Source organism: Eucyclogobius newberryi, unplaced genomic scaffold, assembly GCF_026437365.1.
Source record: "Eucyclogobius newberryi isolate DKJ021-1_F unplaced genomic scaffold, fEucNew1.0.hap1 SCAF_22, whole genome shotgun sequence".
In the NCBI taxonomy this organism is placed as follows: domain Eukaryota; kingdom Metazoa; phylum Chordata; class Actinopteri; order Gobiiformes; family Gobiidae; genus Eucyclogobius; species Eucyclogobius newberryi.
In genome coordinates, this window is record NW_027315857.1 from 10,982,697 (window position 1) to 11,001,640 (window position 18,944).

An 18,944-nucleotide genomic window follows, 5' to 3' on the forward strand; every position below is an offset into this window, starting at 1 on the left:
GATGCACACACTGGTGTTTATGAGCAGTGACCACTAGAGGGCGCTGATGGAGCAGAAACAGAAAAGCAGATTCTCTATTCTACTTTATTGTACTTTAACCTTTTGTTTTCTATGAAACGTGAATGTTTATATTAGACTGATGTCACAGTTTTTCCAGAATTGAATGTGTCTTTACCTCTTTATTAGTATCTGCCTTCAGGAGGACTGTATGTTACTATGAGAAGTAGGCCTACAGGTAACTGTAGGCCTACTAGGTCTGAAGTAACATTCAACTTACTCTTGTTACAAAGTAGTATAGAAAAACAAGATAAGGTTGAATTATTAGGTTAGAACATACATATAGATACATTTGAAACCGGAATTATAGTAGCCTATGTTTTGTATATTTACTATCTCCAAAACAAAAGTAAGAATAAAGAAACTCAAAGCTTATTAGAACTGCTGATATTGTTAACGAGCCATAAAATAGATTAGTCAAGTCACAACAAACTGAGAACCTACTTTGTTGTGTCTCTGGAGTGAACATCATGAGGCTTTAAAGCTTATAAAAGTACTTTGAACCCTTTTTTGGAAGAAAAATTGTGGATTAAATAATTAGATTATTAGAAAGTATCATATTGTGTTTTAAATGTAGCTGAGTCAAATTAATAAGTACTCAACTAAAATATAACTCATGCAAAGCACAAGTCCTAAAAAGTGTACTTGATACAGTACAGAGTAAATGTATCTCTGTATCTTACTCAGAGCTGTTTGTTTTGGTTCTCAGGTTTATGGAGGCATCTTTCTTCCCTGCAGCCATAACATGTGTGTGTTTCCCCTGTCACTGGGGCCGGCCCAGTGTGACGTCAGCCTGCCTCGGAATGTGAACCTCCTACACGAGACTCACATTTATGTAGTTTAAACACTTGTCCACGTTACTCCGAGGCGTAAATATGCTCCTGTCCCGTCTCCACTGAGGACCAGGAGGGACTCTGAAGACACAAGCGCAGGAGCACAATGTGAGTAGTGTCCCAGTCGGGGGTGAGGAATGCTGTTTTTAGGGTGGGATTTGGACAAACTAGCTCTTCTCCAGTGCTGCTGCTGCTGCTGAGGAATTCATGCATCATCTAAGTAAGAGGAAAATATGCTGCAAAGTCTGTGTACTTTCATTCTTCTCACTCACACCTTAAATTCCACAATGCAAAGATCCCTTGACTTTTGCCTGCAAATGTCTTCATATCAGCTTTTGTAAATGAAACAGACCAAGAGCAAACTACTGATCTGAAATGATACGAGGCAGTAGTACAGTTTGTGCTCTCGTTTTGACCTGGTGTAATGCGCATTGTAGGTGAAGACGGCGTGGAACAGGAATCCTTGACATTCACGACCGTGCTGGAGATAAACCTGCCTCTTTATGCCTGACGTCTGTGTTGTACTTCATGGTTTGCTGACATGCTCTTATTTTGGCAGGGTCACACATTGTGTCTTATTGCACACTGACACAGGCAAAACATGCTTTGTCAAACTAAACAAATTACTTAAATGAGAGTGAGTCACGTAATATGATAATAATAAGTCTATGGAATCTCAAACATAATAATAACAGTTATGATTAGCTGCATTTGAGAACTCTGGACAAACTTGATTTACTGTGACAAACAAAACAAAAAAGGGGAGAACTTGGCACTGTTTGAGCAGATTGAAGTCCTTACAACGTTTGTAAACTTTATAATCCTTCCAAACGTGCCCTCTCTGTCTCCGTGCAGGCTCAGCTTCAGGATCACCTACATCTTTGTGTACAACCTGCTGCAGTTCTGTGGACACACATGGATCGTGACCAACACCATCGCCAGGATTCTGACATTTGGAAAAGGTAGACTCGCTTTCTATTACTTTTATTAACAATGAATGGTCTGAAATGACTGCAACAAAAACCCATAAATGATTAACATTTTTGTGTTGTGTTGTTTAAGTCTGCCGAGTTTTGTCTGCTATTACAACATGTTTTACTACAAAATCAAAGAGAATGCTTGTGATTGGCCAGTCCAAAAAAGACAAACATAATCCAACTTGGTAACTCTTAAGCACAAGTTATTAGTTTATAAGCAATTTACTAACGTTCTTCAATAAGCAGCTTATTACAAACATGGTAGAGTTTATTAACGCACACATTTTGGTTAATTGCTTATTCATATACATAGGTATTATAAGCCTTGTACAAATGCTAGTCATTGTGTAAGTGCTAATAAACTAATAATAAGCTGTGCTTATTAATGCTTTATAAATAGTTTATGAAGGCACCTTGTACAAAGCGTTAGCAAAAACTAAAGTCAACACAGCAAAAACACATAGAAAACAACAGTATTTACTACTTCTCAGTGCTGTACAGATTATTTTCCACAAAGTAAAAACAATACAGTATTTTATAAGAATGTTTTTTACTTTATTTACGTACTTTATGACTTCACAGATGCCTTGGCGGACACGTTTTACTCGGTTGGCTTTGTGATGAGCTTGTGTCAGCTTCTGTCCTTCCTGGAGCTGTTCCACATCGCAGACGGCATCGAGAGGGCCCGGCTGCTGCCACGCTTCATCCAGGTCTGTGTCCACATGTACTCACTGTATACTACACAGCATACATTACAGTGAACATGTGTATTTAAAGGTAACAGAGAAGAACGTGCTGCTGGTGATGGTGATCCTGCTGGAGGAGATGCAGAGTAAACCTGTGGTGTGTCTACTGTTTCTCCTCTGGAACGTTCAAGACCTCTTAAGGTAAATGGAATCATAATATTATATAAAAAACATGTGTTTCAATAGAAAATGTGCAAAAATGCTTTCAAGTTTCATCAGACATAACGTGTTAGTTATTGTGAAAGAAAAGGTCATTCTTCCCCAAGGGTTGGAACTTGTTTTTCAACTAGTATTTTGATAACACTCAAAGGGTGAACCACGAATCCATTCAGCACATTTTCCTATTGTAAAACAGTGTAAGTGTAAAATGTATGACTGCTTATTTCACTAAAACACTTGCAACAATTACTTCACTTCAACATTACTACTTAATTGTTATCTGGACTAAACAGACTCTAAAAACACACACACATTTATTACAAAGTCATGATTCATTAAAAAAAAAACTAAAATAGCGAATTGTAATTAATAATTCACTTTATTCCCAAATAATTCTCAATCTCAAAGCCTTCAGTACCCACATTATTTGGTTGATAATGTACTGAAAAAGTCTCAATGTACAAATGTTAAAATAATCATTAGTGCCTAATTCCTCTACCTTTGTCAAAATGTTTTCGAACTTGGCTTACATCCTATATTACATACTATATTTCCAAACTTTTCTCTATAAACTGTCACTTGACTGATGTAAAACGGTGATAAATATTTACCACAGACTAAAACAAAGTAATTCTGAGAAAAAACATAAACCCGAGGTATTTGCTGGTTTATTTCTTGACTTGGTATAATGTGTTCTGTGAGTCAGGTACCCTCATGAGCTGCTGTGTGTGATGGACAGACCCTCAGGGGCCATGCTCTGGACCCGCTACACTTTGTGGATCCCTCTGTACACGCTGTCTGCGGCGACAGAAGGTCAGTACTACTACTACTACTACTACTACTACTACTACTACTACTACTACTACTACTACTACTACTACTACTACTACTACTACTACTACTACTACTACTACTGTCACAAACAATACTCCAATCTCAAACTCAAATAACGAGGAAAACACTTGATGTGCCTGATACGCTACATACTAGATTTAATACTTTACTTATTTTTACAATTTGAAACATTTGACAATTTATGCTTTTTACCACTTATTTTCTGATCCAGAATTTTTTTGCAACACGTGAACTACTGTGTTCAAGTAATTTCCAGTGTGGATCGATAAAATCTGCCAAAGTCTAAAACCAAAATGGTAAAAACCCTAATTTAAGGCCAAATTTGTATTGATTTGTATCTTCAAATCAAGAGCTCTTCACATCCCAAAGTCAGTCCTGATACAGCTGTGCATTTAATACGGTTGATTAAGGTCCGTTTATTGGCATGTTATATTCAAATCAAAACCAGCCACAATGTACTTTCAGTTTGAGTTGATCTGACAGTAGTGATACATGTCATTACAAGTCGTGTGATTTATCAAACAAAAAAACATTCTACTTCCTACTGTCATAAAAGGTGCTGTGGCGGCGCATGTAACAGGAAACATATCAAATAAAAATACCACACCAAGTAACAACACATCATTTATAAAAGAAAAGTCAAAAGGGACACAATACAACATAAAAACAGTATAACTTGTTTTTGCACTAATATTAGCCACTGTGAAATAGCTTCTTGTCATTGCATTTTATTATTAATTTCCCACCTCGGCTTCAGACTTTATCATCCGTGGTGACTCAAAGTGTGTGACCTTCTCTAGATTTTTGTTTGTAATATTTTTCTTAATTTATCCAACTGTCAGTGTCAATAGTTGTAAAGGGGAAGCGTCATGGAGAACAGGATGTGAATTGGCAAAGCAGATGAAGAAAGCACATCCTGGGCTCTGTGTGGACGAGGCCTGGCAGAGGAACACACACGCATGCAGTACACACACACACACACACACGCAGTACACACGCAGTACACACACACGCACACACGCAGTACACACGCACGCACACACACAGTACGCACACGCGCACGCACACACACACACACACACACACACACACACACACGCACACAGACCAGACACACAGACACACAGACACACACACACACACAGACACACACACACAGACACGCACACACACACAAACACACACACACACACACACAGACCAGACACACAGACACACACACACACACACACACACAGACACACAGACACGCACACACACACAAACACACACACAGACACACACACACACACACAGACACACACACACACACACACACACACACCAGTATCAGCTCTGCACAGGCCACATACTGGGTTCAAAACGAGTCACGTTACCAGAGTTTGAAAACATTTGACTCAGACAAAACTTTGGCGTTTTCTACATTCTGCAGATATTGTAGCATAGTTTAGTTTATGATTAATTAATTGAATATGTGCCACAAAACATAGAAAATACTATGAACCCTTTATAAAAGCAAAAAGACACTGTTATTTGTCAGTAATTTTGTTTATTGTTGTCATAATACTGAGACATGTTATTATAGTACATAACGGGCTGCCAGGCGTATATGGACTTAATACTTACAAGACTTGTTACGTTTTCCTTTCTGTTCCAGACTAAGCTCCCTACATCAGTTTCCAAACCCTCCCTAGTGAATAAGCCCCGCGTGGGTAACCGTGGTTTCATTACTTTCCACTTTTACAGATCCCCGTCATTGTCCTTTTGTAAAACTGTTTCCACAGGCTTCACCCTTTACCAGGCGTTACCCATCATCAGTCCTTTAACTCCGCCTTCCAATTCAGTCAACTCCACAGTAACCACACCCACCAACCTCAACTTTGTTCTGATTGGCTACTTGCCACTTCTACTACTCGGTAAGGATGTAATGAGATGGAACGTGATCATTGTTAACGACCTGATGAAATGTCTTGCGTTTAGGTGCGAGCGTAACAGTTTGGCAGTTGCTGAAAGAGCGAAGGCACCATCTTGACAAATGGAACAAGAAGAAGAAAACAAAACGGAAATGACATTTTGGTCTAAGAACTGATAACTTTACAAAAGCAGCATCAGGAGCGTGAGCAGTTCCTGTTCCGGGAGTTGGCGTTTTGAAACCATAATGCAGAGTTGTTGCACAAAGTTTGTATTTCTTTTCATGTTGATTTACCAGCCATAAGCTCTGGTCCAAATGGTTTTCTTTTTGAAATCTGGACTAGACCTCAACGCAAGGAGACAAGCTGAAACAACAAACAGCAAGGTTATTTATCTTATCAAGAAGAACTAAAGTGTCCAGAAGAATAATGATTATACTTGTGCAGTTAACACAATATATATTAGTTTCATAACTATTAGTTATAGTTAATCGATTCCTGTATTTTTGAATTAATTGTGTATTGTCCTGCAATTGAAGCTTGTGTGCTCAGAAAATCCCTGTTTTCACCTACCCCCTATCCCCGCCCACATCCCTGTACTTAGATGTGATTATTAGAAACTCTTTGAGTGATATTTGCAGAGTTCTAAAATGTCTCGTTCCCACTTTTCAAAAATATAAATTTGTAAATGACAGTCACACTTCATAGTGACAAGCAGCAGATCGTCCCATCAGTTCTGCTTTTTTGACAGGGAATCAATGGACTCGTTTCTGTTATTACATTTTAGATCAACATTGCAGTTTACAATGGACGAAATGTACTTATGTTATAGTTCAATACTAAATACGAGAAAAAAGCAAAAATATTTCCCCTTTAATGAGATGTTTTAATAAAAAAATCATGTTTATTGAAAAGTTCCAAACAAGACAATAGGCTTAATGCAGTTTGTCATATTATTAGTATTATTATATTATTATTTGTTAAGTGAATGAATATAAAAAGCTCCACCATGTCATCTCAGTGTTACAGTGTGTGTGTGTAGAAGTGACTGTAGAGTGCTGTTCTTTACCTTTAACTGCTGAGAAGCTGGTGGCCGATACATTCTCTTGTGGGGCCTCTGTCACACTGAGAAGCCAGTCGATGAACTGAAACAACAACAAGACGTTAACATTCGCTGGATGATGAAGCGATTAAACCCGTCTTTGTTCCTGGACTTGCCTTTTGTGTCTGGCTGCTCCAGGGCTCTTTGGCCAGCAGCAGGGGCAGGCTGTGGGACAACCCGAAAACGCACGGTGCCAGGGAATGCTCCGAGAACGACTCTTTACCGTAGAGCCCGTGTCGTACGGTGGGAGGCTTGGGATCGGGTTGCCATGGAAACCACCGAGCCCGTACGCCAAGGAGAAGGGGCATTGAGTGGTCGCCCCAGGACACGACAGCTGCACTGAAAATCTGGAGCAGGAAGTCTGTGGCCTGAAAGGAATGTCAAAGTGAGAATGTATAATGTAAAATACTATTGTCTGTCTATAAGTTTAAAGGTTACCGGTACTATATAAATAAATAAAGCAGTAGTAGAGCTTATCAGGATGAATTAAAAGTAGTGCTAAAACAAACCATTTTAATGTCGCCACAGGAGAAGGGGGTTGCACCGTACATGACATTTCGGATGAGTCCCATCAACTCCAAGAGCCACTCCATTCTTTTGGTCACACCTAAGAAAACAGCAGAGCAATAATTATCTCTGTTTTGACTTTGGTGCCCTCTTGAGGCTGGATGGAGTATGACCTGTCAATAAGAATCGCCACACATACTATTGAATGTATGACTAAAACAGTAAATGAATAAATTGTACAGTAGTTATTCGAGTTCAAAAGCTAGCTGACCCGTGTGTGCGCTTGCTGCCAGGCGACACTGGTAGAAGGTCTGCTGCAGTAACCAGTCCACTCTGCGCCTGGGCCAACCGCGGAGCACCCCAGAGATGACGTCATTGAGACCCAAAAGAGGCACCCTGCCCTGGGACGTCAGGTAGCAGAGGACGAAACAGCACTTCTCCATCCGAGTCTGAAACAAAATGCGGACGAGGGGTAGTCCAGTACTAAGCAAATAAATATAGTTGCGATATTACTATATTGTCAATTATTAGAGGCGGATATGTTAGAGTATCCTGATAACGATAGCCAGTCAATCCAACAGAATTAAATTAAAGTGTTAAAACGTGTTAGTTGAGGTGTAATTATCAGACAAATGGAACAAATTAATCGCAAAAGTACAGAAATATCACTTTATATCATAACTTACAATAACTTATAATAACAATAACTTTTGATAACATTTTAACTATAAATGATAAACTTGCACATCTTCAAAACAACATTCAAAATATGATCTAAATTTAAATATATTGCCCACTTTTAAGATTATATTTTCTTTTTGTAATGGTATTGATGTCCAGAAGCCTCCAAATGTTATTACGGTGGTCAAATTTGCAACAAAGTACTTAATAGTTTTGTTCAAATACTATTACATTTCAACTACTTTTTAAATCTGAAACCATTCCATTCCTGGTAAGTGCCCGCACCTCTAGTTGGGAAACACTGATTTACCGCACAATAAACAAAACAGCTGGACAAACAAGCTGCAATCACTAAAATACATTTAAAACTAAATGTTGTTTTTATTTTTCCAGTTTTTCCTGTGATTTAACAGACAATACTAATACCTCAATGACTTTGGCGATTCTGTCAATTTCTGTATCCGACATCTCTGAGAGGCATTTGGCAATTCCCACGTACAACTCCACCTCAACATCCTGGAAAATATTCAAATTATGATACAATAAGAAACCATAAAGAAAATAGAACGTAAAGGAAAGTGAAGACAATTCTACAAAATGGTGTGTACCTGAATATGATTTGGCAGCAGGTCGAAGATCTTGTCGGTGGTGGAGCAGAGGAGGCTCCAGCAGCTGTTGGGGGGGTTTGGGAGGGCCATGGCCTGAGCGAGCCCCCGCAGCAGTGAGCGGCACAGGGGCAGGCGCTGGGGGCGGAGGGCGTCCTGGAAGTGCTGCAGACCCAGGCTCTCCACATAGACCTGCAGTTTGTCCTCCGCCACGTGCTTCATCCACACGCCCAGAGTCTCGTACAGGTGGGCTCGCGTCTGGTGCTGGGGAAGATACAACATACAATATACTGTTTTTTATGGAAATGTTGAAAGTACATGTACATCATTTTGACATAATACAAGAAGAAAAATGAACAGATATTGTACATTCTATGGCTAAGTTGAAGTTATTTATTTACAATTCATTTTGAACAGGTGAATTTTAGATGAATAATAACCGAAAATATTTTGAATTCAAATTCAAAGCGACATTGTGTAACTTTCTGGAGGTGGAAAGTCACCTGCATGATTCAATGAAAATAGAAAATTTAACTGTATTTCAGAACTTTCCTCATGGAGATAGATACGTTTTATGTCATAGGAACAACATTTTCATGGAAACAAGCAGGAGGAGGCTCACCTAGTTGCCTGACCAGCTATTCCCAACACGTTTTGGCAGACTACTTATCAAAACTGTGTGTGGGTCTGGGGCTCGACCGCGGCATTTCAATTTCTAGGGCGGAGTTTAGAGAGCAGAGACAGAACCAATCACATAAACCCAGAAGTGACGCAAAAAACGCGACATGCTTATCCGGATATTACGTAGCCCATGTCAACAAGGCGTGTTCCGCGTTATCCGTCCCCGAACGCAGAAAATGTCTCCTGAATCACGATGACGCCCTTCGCATAACCGCATCTAACGCACGTTCATCACGGCGAGTAGAGCAGACTTTCCCGATTGTTCAAACCGAAGCGAGAGCAGAAGTAAACACTTGGTCACGAGCCGGGTCCGCCATCTTGAATGTTTTGGAACAGGGGTGAAAAGCTACTTCCGTATCGTCAGTGTGACACGTTAAAACCTCCGCCTGTGATTGGATAGGTAAATTGAAGATCGACGACTTCAATGGCTCTGACTCGGATACCAGACCCTTACGCATTCGAACAGAATGTGGGCGGGGCTGGCGGGTCAGGCAACTCCTCTAGGGGAAGTACGAGTTAGGTTTGTGGAGATGCAAGCTCACAGTAAGAACATAGGCTTTTTGTCCGATAAAACTTCAACAATCAAACATGCATATATTTTAGTCGTTTTTATGGCTAAAAAGTTACAAATTAGTAAGTAAAGCAAGTTAAAAACAAATATATAATGATAATATCTAACAATTTCAAACATAAATAAATCTAACATACAACTTACACTTAGGCTGTGCACTAGAGGAGGCGATATCCATGAGCCCAGAAACAGGGCAGAACTCTGGGAGGACTGGGCCTGACTGGCAGCCAACACCACACACTGATGCTGGACCTCCTCCCCTTGGAAAGAAGAAGGACGGTCAGCCAATTTACACACTGTACCACATTAGACTTTAGACGCAACTTATACCAAATCCTAGTCGCATCAGAGGAGACAGGACCGAACTCCAGTTGATGGGCGGGAATTGGAAACTTGACCCGTTTGATGCCAGAGGAGCGAGTGCGGTTTTAACCAGGTCTGGGCGGGAAAACTCTGGACCTGTTATAGTAAATACAAACAAATGCATTCGATTGGCTAAAGCTAATAGATCATATTGCTTGAACATTAAAGGCTAAAGCAGGGGTGTCCAAACTTTTTTCACAGAGGGTCGCATTTTGAAACTTATACAGAGCAGAGAGCCACAAACAACCCAAAAATGTCCCATTTTTTGCATTTGACATAGTTTTGATGCCTCTACACCTTTAATGAGACTTGGAACATTAGTATTAGGTTGTTATAACATCAAGATGCTTCAATCTCTCCAATTTTACAGTCAAAACTACTACTTTTTGTTATTTGGACCAACTTAGCAGGAAGCCAGAGGGCCGACAAAAATTGTTCTGAGGGCCGGATTTGGCCCCCGGGCCTTAGTTTGGACATGCCTGGGCTAAAGGTAAAACACTGACCCTTTTTTCCAGCCTCAGTAATGAAGTCAATGGTGGTTCGGATCACGCTTTTTTCCGGCAAGTAACTGAAATCCAGGGGGACTAATTACACAGAAACAAATATACAAGAGAGAGAGAAATGTGTGTTATTTTGTAAGCAATAAGAACAATTACAGTCATTGAAATAAATCATTAATTATCCAGTTATAGAGTGCCTTGTACCCGCTGTGTGACTGTGACTCGTCGACATGTGGGCCAGGTACAGGTGACCCACTAAACACACACTGTTGGACTGCAAACCTATGGCTCCAGAGAAAGTGATGATCTGAGAAAGACACATACAAGTATTTCATGTTTGTCTGACGCATAAAACCTTCTCTTTGTCTTTTATTACTGTTGCAATACCTGCGTAATGGCACGGATGACCTCATTCAAACGAGTCTGCTGCTGCGAGGAAAGCTCCGACTCACATTTTAGCTGTTCGATATGGAACAAAGCATGAAACGTAGCATATAAACACAACTGCATTTTTGTTTTTACTAAGCTAAAGCTAGAATTACAGTTGTCTTACTTGAATGAGGTATGTCTCAGATCCTACTAAAGCCACCAGGCCATTGACAGCAGCCAGTCTCTGCATTGTAGGACAGCCCTGAAACCAAATAGAACACATTTACACATTAGAATAGAGTATTTTTACAGTATCCTGTATTTGAATCTTGACATTTTGAACACATTTTAGGAAACGCATAACATTTATGGTTTATATTCTTTTAATTTTGAGGTTTTTGGTACCGATTTAAACTACATTTTAACAGTAATGGCAATATATGTGTCTCCTCACATACCTCAGCTAGTAGAATTTTAATCCACGCAGCCAGCAGACGAGGGTGGATGTCCTCTGCTTTGCCGTGGCCAGAGGAAGACAGGCCGTGGACCACCAGACCCAAAGCCAGTGAGAAGCCGGGAGTCTAAACACAGAAACAAACAGAAAAATTGAACCACAACAGTATTTTTTAACCAAATCATGTGTATTATTGGCTATTAACTATTAACCTGCTGGCTATCTTCTGTCAGAGTGCGTAGAGTGGTCATGATCTCCTCGGCCTTTGTCGCATCAATGAGTCCAGCGCTGAAGGCAGAAACACCGGCACATGCGACAGAGTACGCCAAAACCTGAAAAACGTACACGCATTACATCGGAGACAGTTCCAGTGATCAATTGTCTTCTTGTACCTCTTGCAGCATGCGGCTCTGTCCACTGCTCTCTTGTAGATTGACCAATAGTTTGTCTAGAATCTTTGTGGCGTGGAACTGTTGTTCTGGCTGTCCGTGCGCGCAGAGAGACGCTAGCACCAAGCCAAGACCAAGTAGACAACCGGTACTGCAAAGCAAAAAGACAAAGAAATTCAATTTGAGCGTTTTTGATAATGTACAGTGAACATAACTGGTTCTTCCATTGTAGCTGTGTGAAACTGCTGCTAGTTATAAAAAGCCATGCTAGTGTCAAGTCATTCAAGTGGCTAGAGGCTTTTTGTTTCTGCAGCAGCTTCCACCATTTTGTTGTTAAAATTAATGCAAAAATAAAGTAAAATAATATCTTTGAATTTGTAGCAGTGGACTGTTTTATCACATTTGTTAATGACGAATTGGACAAATGATTGCTGTCCTTCCAATCCAATGAATAAAACAGTAACAATTCAACACTCAAGCTGTGTTTAACACCAATTACAAGATAAATCTACAGTTTATCACATCCTGGCTTACCAATGATTTAGTCATTCAATTGAAACATTCCTAGTTAGAGGTGGGCAACATGTTGTGAATGTTGATTTGTTGTAATGTTGTAAACAAATAATGGTACAAGGTGATATTTTTGCACTTTGGGGATTCATTTTACAGGCATTTCACATTTGATAATTAAACCTCAACGAATACATTTAAAGACATGTTTTAACACATTTCTGTTGGATTGACATAATACCGTCTGAAAATACTCCAAAAGAATATCAAGATTATATAATATTGCCCAACCTTTAGCCTTAAAATAACAATACTAACTTGTATTCCAGGTTTGGGTTGAAAGAGCAGCTTTCCAACTCATCCAGCCCTTTTGCCATCAGCGCAGCGTCGTTCTGCTTTGAGACATCACTGAAACAAAGACACAATTGTCAGACAAAACACACGTTGGTTATGACAAATTCCACTTTACCAGACCGACCTGAGGCGTTGGTGGTGCAGGCTGGACAGAACCGTGCCCAGAGCCAGGCCGGAGTGGAACTGTACCACCTGGGAGTCGTCGGCCGTGGGAGATCCGGGCAGAGCGGACTGTAGAGCGGCCAGGACCTGAGCCACGCCGTCCCTCTGCCACACCACCAGCACCGGCACCAGCAGGGAGAGTGCCAGGCTGGCACAGGAGCGGGCGATGGCACTGGCGGTGTTCTCACCAGAGTACGACCGCTGAGGAGAGTAAAGACATCCCAGTACGACAACATGAGTGTGGAAGTAAAGTCAAGAAATAAAGTTTTCTATCCTGGTCATGTTCAGCTGATTCATTTCATTATCAATACAGGAACTAAATCAAAGTGGTATAGTTGATAACTATTTTTAATTCTCCAATTTAGAATAAATATGAGGAAGTATTTTGGCAAAAAATAGGGTCAAATTGGTATTTTTTAGTCAAAATCGCATTACCCAACTTACTAACTGCAAAAGAGGAGGCATTTGAATCTGTCTAATTAATTCCCAGCATGACACGTTGTAAGACCACACTAGTACAGGATTCTTCTAAGTACGGGCACATCTTTTGGACAACTTTTTTTCAAATGGCAAAGTAGAACTTTCACCATAATCGACCTATTGTTTAATAAATTATTGATGGAGCAAAACATTGTTGGGTGTCAATATTAATTTGTAGTAGGGGGGACTTTTTGTGATTTATAGGAGTCATTATGCATACAAACTAACTACTAAAGTGTTTAATTCTGCCTTTAAAAGTAGACAATAAAAAGTGAAAGAATAAGACTTACATGGAGGAACCATGGAAAGACCTGTCCCTTGGCTTTGTAGCTGCTGCAGATGATGCTGAGCAGAGTGTCCAGAACCATGGCCAACCAGCTGGACGTGGGGACAAACTCTGGACCTGCCTGGCACAGACACATATCACAGTTACTTTTTACACACACACTGCATGGTACAACTGTAAGAGCAGTGTGTTACCCCCAGGCTGCCCTCACTGTCTGTGGGCAGGTTGCTCTCATACTTGGCCAGAACTGCAGCAAGACCGCTCAGAGCCAGGATGGAGTTCCCCTGGACAACTGGACTGTCCCTGCAGATTCAAAACCAATTATATATACATTCAAAAATAAATGTAAAAATGTATATAAATACATTTTCTTTATCCGTACATAGAAGACTAATATTTGCAAATTCAAATATAACAAAACATACTTAGTGGCAGTTTTGATGACATCTGTCAGCTGATCTCTGGTCCTACACAGGATAAAAATAGTAAGGAATGAATAATAAATTTGATCTCGTGAGAGAGAATGTTGATGTAAGAAAATGGATCTAACCAGAGCCAGGCGCAGTGGTGCTGGTACTGCAGCTCCTCAGGATTGTCTTTGCCTTGTTTCTGCTGCATTTCCAAATCAGCACGACGGCCCTGTGCACACAGACACATGTAACAGAGAAAGTTAGTAATGCCACTGCCTGTAAAAGTCTTATTCTATCCATACACTATACTAGCAAGTTGATTGTAAAGCTACATTAAGTAATGTATGTTACCATGAGAAACCAATAGATGGCAGTCTTGATCAAAAGTTAGATCAAGCTAAAACACACACACAGGGTTCACACACTTGGAACCCTGTGTGTGTGGAAATCATTTTCCAGGACTTTCCCAGGGCCCTTTTGGTTTTGAGATCAAGTTTGATAATAAAGATGTAGTCCAACGCTATACCCGTAGTTCAACAAAAACTATATATTAAGATCACCAACAATATTTTAGCTGTAAATGGAGAACACCATTGACTTATTTAGAATTGAATTTAGAATTCTCCTCATTTGAATGCTATTGTGCGTCTATTGTTGCACTTCTAACATTGTAAAATTAGCCACGCATGTAACACCAAGGTCATGACTAGCACATAAAGAGATGAAGGCGGGTTTGGGGTTTCCAGGCTTTTTGTATCATGTGTCATTGAGATTCCACTTGAAAATGTTACCGAGATAAAAATCATTGTAATTAAATGGTCTGTGAACCATAATTGACACAAACCTGGAGAACAGCTTGGAACGCTCTGCTCATGAAGCTCCTCCAGGCCTGAGGCAGGAGGAGGGCACGGTGCCACTCTGAGGGCTGGATGTTCACCTGGGCCCAGCACACAAAACCATCACTCAGATATGTAGTACAAATACACAAAATAGCACCATCTCCACCACTCATTCAATTGTTGTGTAGAATAATATTGTAACAGTTGAACCCTTTTATGACCCAACAAAGAGAATTGGCAGTCTAATATCATTGCCTAAGGTTGAATTTGATCCCAGAGCTGTGTCTCAGAGCTGTACCTCATGGATCAGGGCGCTGAGGGTCTGCTGGTAGCTGCGGCTGCGACTCATCAGGAAGCGGTCGATGGCTCTGCCGTCGCGGTCTCTCTGCACTGGCAGCTCAAAACACAATAGAAGACCACCTGAAACACAAGCAAGATGTTTAGGTGTTGAGAATTTGGAAGAATTCAATATTGCAGCTGAAGAGGAGAGTAGAGTTCCTCTCACTGCGTCTTGTGGATTCAGTTTTATGGAATATCTTTATGTCTGCGGATTGTGAGGAATTAATGTACCTCAAATCCACATTAAATCTCCATCAACTCTTATTTTCATTCTCCTTTCTGTATGTATTTTGTTCCAGTATCAATAAATGTGTATTTACATAGTTTTGATTCTAGTAATAACTTGTTTTATTTTGGACTCAAGTAAGTACAAAGAATTCAAAGTCTAATTTCTTGTTACGGTACTTTTTCAACCAAATCTACTTGCAGTAACATGATAACATAATTGAAATGAGTCACTCCTCCCTGGTATTGTAAATCAGTTTTTTGACAACCCTAGACAATATATTGTTCTATAACCTGCTAGTCCCGGCTTGAGTCCAGGCTGCTTGTTCTTCTCATGCGTCCTGAGCATAAACGAGGGGATCCCGGCCACAGTCTTCCCCTGATCAGAGCGCAGCCCGCCCTGCCTTAAAGCGGAGAAGTACACGCCTCGAGGCATCTCCTGCATCTCCTGTTTCACCAGCGAAGTCAGGAACACTTGGAGGGCTAGAACACAAGCCATAATATCATAAAGTAAACCGCAGACGATGGACAGCTCTTTTGTTTGACGGGACTGAAGCGGTAAACCGACCCTCATGCAGGAGGTCTGCAGTCTGATGTTTACCTGGAAGGACCGAGGCGGGGGTGAGAGACAGGAGCTTCACATAAGAAGCACCAGGCACGGACAGATCCTTCTCCTCTTCATCTTTGTCTTTGTCCTCCTCGTCCTCTACGATCCCAGGCTCCTTTGGGACTGGCCGGGCCTAAAGATAATATAAAATAAACAATTGTGATGATGAAATATTTTAACATTTTCTTTAATCATTGATGGATTTTACCACAATATCAAACTTCTTACATTGTACATAATTAAAGTTGCACAATATACAGTACCTTTTTTGGGGGAAGGTTTGAATCTTTCTTACATTAACTCTAAAAGGAGTTTGTATTGCTTAGAAATACCTTGAAATTGCACATACTTCTTCACAGATATGACCTGTAATTTGTCACCTACTTGTGTCCAGGGAAATAAGTTTGACTTGATTGATCTTCATGGAGACAAATAGATGACTGACCCTCCACCAGAAAAGCTACATAGTGTATCTAAAGGTTTAGTTATTAATACGATGTTCCAGAGGGAAAAAAACAGTAATTGTAGGTACAACTATTCAAAAATGAATTCTGGCGTGTTTTAGAGATAGTTTGGGATTGGAGTGGCAAAAAATAGATACGGTAATATTGCATTTGTTGTTTTGGAGGATCATTACTATATTAGTATTTGTCTATGACTAATTCTATGAAAAATTAACCCCAAAAGAGACAGTAACGTCTCAAATAATCTTCCAAACAAAGGTATTAAGTGATATTTCTCCCTTTACTGGTTATTTTTATGGTCCATTAACGTTTATGGTTAGCCTTGAAAATCAACCAAGACATTTACGAGCACATTTACGTTTAATTGGTTATCCAGCTATTGCTAAAACGTATTGAGATATTCATTTTTGTCAATATCGCCAATCCCTAATTTGACTTGTGAGGTAAAAAGTCTAATATTTGACTACTGTGGGAATCAAATTAAGCATCCAAAACCCATATCTAGCTGTATAGGAAATTGGTTATTTACTAATGAAGATAAGATATAAATATATATATAATCTTACAGCCTCTGGAATGAAAGTAATTTTGTGATCCACTTCAGGATAATCTGCCAGAGCCTTGTATCCACAGCTCGCCACCTCTGAGTCCTGAAAAGCACACATAATGGCAGTATTGTGTTACGCGGTAGTAGGAGTACAGTGAGTTTCTACTAGTGCCTGCACAATGCCTGTTGAACATTTTGCCGTTTTAAAAGGTAACCATGGTTAAGCATGTAAACCCAGTGAATGGGAAGCGTTGTATAAAAGAGAACTGACCTTGTTTGCAGCATAGTTCCAGAGCAGAGCCACCACCTCTGCCTTGAGATTCTATGAAAGACACCAGCATGAGCTTTTTGCATACAACATATTAGAGAAAGTAACAAAACAAAAACATTGAAGTACATCATATGCCTCAGACTTGACTGTTAACTGAGGAACCAGAGCCAGCAGTTCAGCAGTGGCTTTGACAATCAGCGGACGAGAATCGGCTCTTAGTTCAGGCCCCAGACTCCTCCATGTTGACACTATATCCACCACCTGGAACACCCAGAGCAATTACAAATGAGTACGCATTACTAGTGTGGTGATTGTTGTGACTGACCTCTGCGCGACAAAGCTCGTGAAGGCCCTGAAGGGCCAGAACAGCTGGAGTGGCCAGGTCTGGTTTATTGCACTGCTTCAGCATCAGACTAATGGCAGCCAGCATGTCTCCTCCATGCTGATATGGCCTGCAGCAAAATAAAACAACATTAAATTAAAATGCAAAATATCTCACCGATAAGTGTCTTGATTTTTTTTATATTTTAGGGTTTGAGTCACCAATTCTAAGGTGCATTGTGTAACTTTTCTGGTCATTTCTTCTATCTCTACTCTTTTATTCCATTAAACATACTTTTATTGCTCAAAACTACATTGATTCTTACTGCAAGCGTGGTCGATTCATCACAGATCTGACCTGTAACTTGACCTGATTGCGTCACTTGCTTATCATCACCATGGAGTACGATTGTGCAAAAGTATTTAAAAAAATCAGACACTAATTGATAATAAAACTAATATAGAAAGAAACTAGATTGTCATTTGAGCAAATTATTTACTAAATGATTAAAACAAATAACAAACAGGACAGTTATATTATTTTCTTGAACATTTCACATGTGGGTGCACAATAACAAGATTTTCTACATTATTTACAATTAATCTATGTTGAGCTATACATATTCTAAAACTGATTCAACTTTTTTGAGGTATCAAAATCAGTGTTGAATATTGAACCTATGTCGTAGTATCTAAATAGTTTGAAAACCACTGCCAGTGATGGATGTATTGCAATGCTATGGAACATTCTAGGCAAAACAATAAGACAAGAAAATTGGGGACTCTCCACGGGAAAAAAGACATAATTGTTCCTTTAAGCGGTTGAGGTCCCAAATTTGAGAAAAATGCCATTACCGGTACATTGTTTTATGATGGTAAACATTAAAATATGCAATCAAGTTAGTATGGAAATAAATGTTTGCTGTGTCTAAAAGCAAGTGTGTAACAAAAGACACATTTTATACATCTTTGCTATACAATAGAAACTAAAATTCTCCCTGTACAAAAGTTAAAAAAAATGCATTCTTTGCACTCTTCTCTTTTGTTTGTGATTTTATTAGTTTAGACAATCAGTTGGATTGATCATTTTTAATTTAGTTAATTTTATTGTATTTCTGTTTCTGTAATTTCTTTGTGATTTTAATGCATTTTTCCTGCTGTGTGAAGCACTTTGAATTGCCTTGTGTATGAAATGTGCTCTACAAATAAACTTGCCTTGCCTTGCATTTCAACCACAAAGATATGAGTCGAATTCATGGATCATAGCAACGCCTTGAACCCAGGTTGAGCGAGGCCACAGTGACCGTGACTGCGGAATCCTCCTGATGTATTTGAACATATTGTGTTACAACAATGGGATGGACTGACTT

At 39.8% G+C, this 18,944-nt stretch overlaps 2 protein-coding genes across 3 annotated transcripts in view; one reads left to right on the top strand and one right to left on the bottom strand.

The window, feature by feature from the left end:
- The first annotated feature begins 882 nt into the window (after positions 1–882).
- Positions 883–5,743, top strand: hacd4 (3-hydroxyacyl-CoA dehydratase 4). 2 transcript variants are annotated; one of them, XM_072459311.1, is made up of 7 exons: positions 883–998; positions 1,746–1,852; positions 2,450–2,577; positions 2,645–2,754; positions 3,479–3,585; positions 5,412–5,543; positions 5,608–5,743. In XM_072459311.1, coding segments are annotated over exons 1-7 (675 nt in total). In that variant the 5' UTR covers positions 883–996; the 3' UTR covers positions 5,697–5,743. The 2 variants fall into 2 exon arrangements, with proteins under 2 accessions (XP_072315412.1, XP_072315411.1); XM_072459310.1 differs by having other exon boundaries at positions 5,412–5,659.
- The window catches only part of focad (focadhesin), a 29,153-nt gene continuing 15,365 nt past the window's right edge, over positions 5,157–18,944 (bottom strand). The window contains exons 15-44 of the mRNA XM_072459312.1: positions 17,579–17,705; positions 17,380–17,514; positions 17,254–17,304; positions 17,002–17,085; positions 15,966–16,104; positions 15,659–15,847; positions 15,099–15,220; positions 14,806–14,898; positions 14,102–14,190; positions 13,977–14,018; positions 13,746–13,854; positions 13,556–13,672; positions 12,748–12,986; positions 12,588–12,677; positions 11,763–11,910; positions 11,583–11,702; positions 11,375–11,497; positions 11,101–11,178; positions 10,935–11,006; positions 10,752–10,854; positions 10,551–10,631; positions 10,015–10,143; positions 9,829–9,944; positions 8,436–8,696; positions 8,254–8,343; positions 7,418–7,595; positions 7,149–7,246; positions 6,756–7,007; positions 6,607–6,682; positions 5,157–5,903 (exon numbers count right to left, since the gene is read on the bottom strand). Of these exons, the coding sequence (XP_072315413.1) occupies positions 5,830–5,903; positions 6,607–6,682; positions 6,756–7,007; positions 7,149–7,246; positions 7,418–7,595; positions 8,254–8,343; positions 8,436–8,696; positions 9,829–9,944; positions 10,015–10,143; positions 10,551–10,631; positions 10,752–10,854; positions 10,935–11,006; positions 11,101–11,178; positions 11,375–11,497; positions 11,583–11,702; positions 11,763–11,910; positions 12,588–12,677; positions 12,748–12,986; positions 13,556–13,672; positions 13,746–13,854; positions 13,977–14,018; positions 14,102–14,190; positions 14,806–14,898; positions 15,099–15,220; positions 15,659–15,847; positions 15,966–16,104; positions 17,002–17,085; positions 17,254–17,304; positions 17,380–17,514; positions 17,579–17,705 (3,625 nt within the window). The 3' untranslated portion in view covers positions 5,157–5,829. The remainder of the gene's footprint in view (positions 5,904–6,606; positions 6,683–6,755; positions 7,008–7,148; positions 7,247–7,417; positions 7,596–8,253; positions 8,344–8,435; positions 8,697–9,828; positions 9,945–10,014; positions 10,144–10,550; positions 10,632–10,751; positions 10,855–10,934; positions 11,007–11,100; positions 11,179–11,374; positions 11,498–11,582; positions 11,703–11,762; positions 11,911–12,587; positions 12,678–12,747; positions 12,987–13,555; positions 13,673–13,745; positions 13,855–13,976; positions 14,019–14,101; positions 14,191–14,805; positions 14,899–15,098; positions 15,221–15,658; positions 15,848–15,965; positions 16,105–17,001; positions 17,086–17,253; positions 17,305–17,379; positions 17,515–17,578; positions 17,706–18,944) is intronic.

Excerpts from the sequence above, each read along its gene's own strand:
- hacd4 (XM_072459310.1), top strand. Across the intron at positions 1,853-2,449 it reads GATTCTGACATTTGGAAAAG|ATGCCTTGGCGGACACGTTT; the intron begins GTAGACTCGCTT and ends ATGACTTCACAG. Across the intron at positions 3,586-5,411 it reads GCTGTCTGCGGCGACAGAAG|GCTTCACCCTTTACCAGGCG; the intron begins GTCAGTACTACT and ends CTGTTTCCACAG.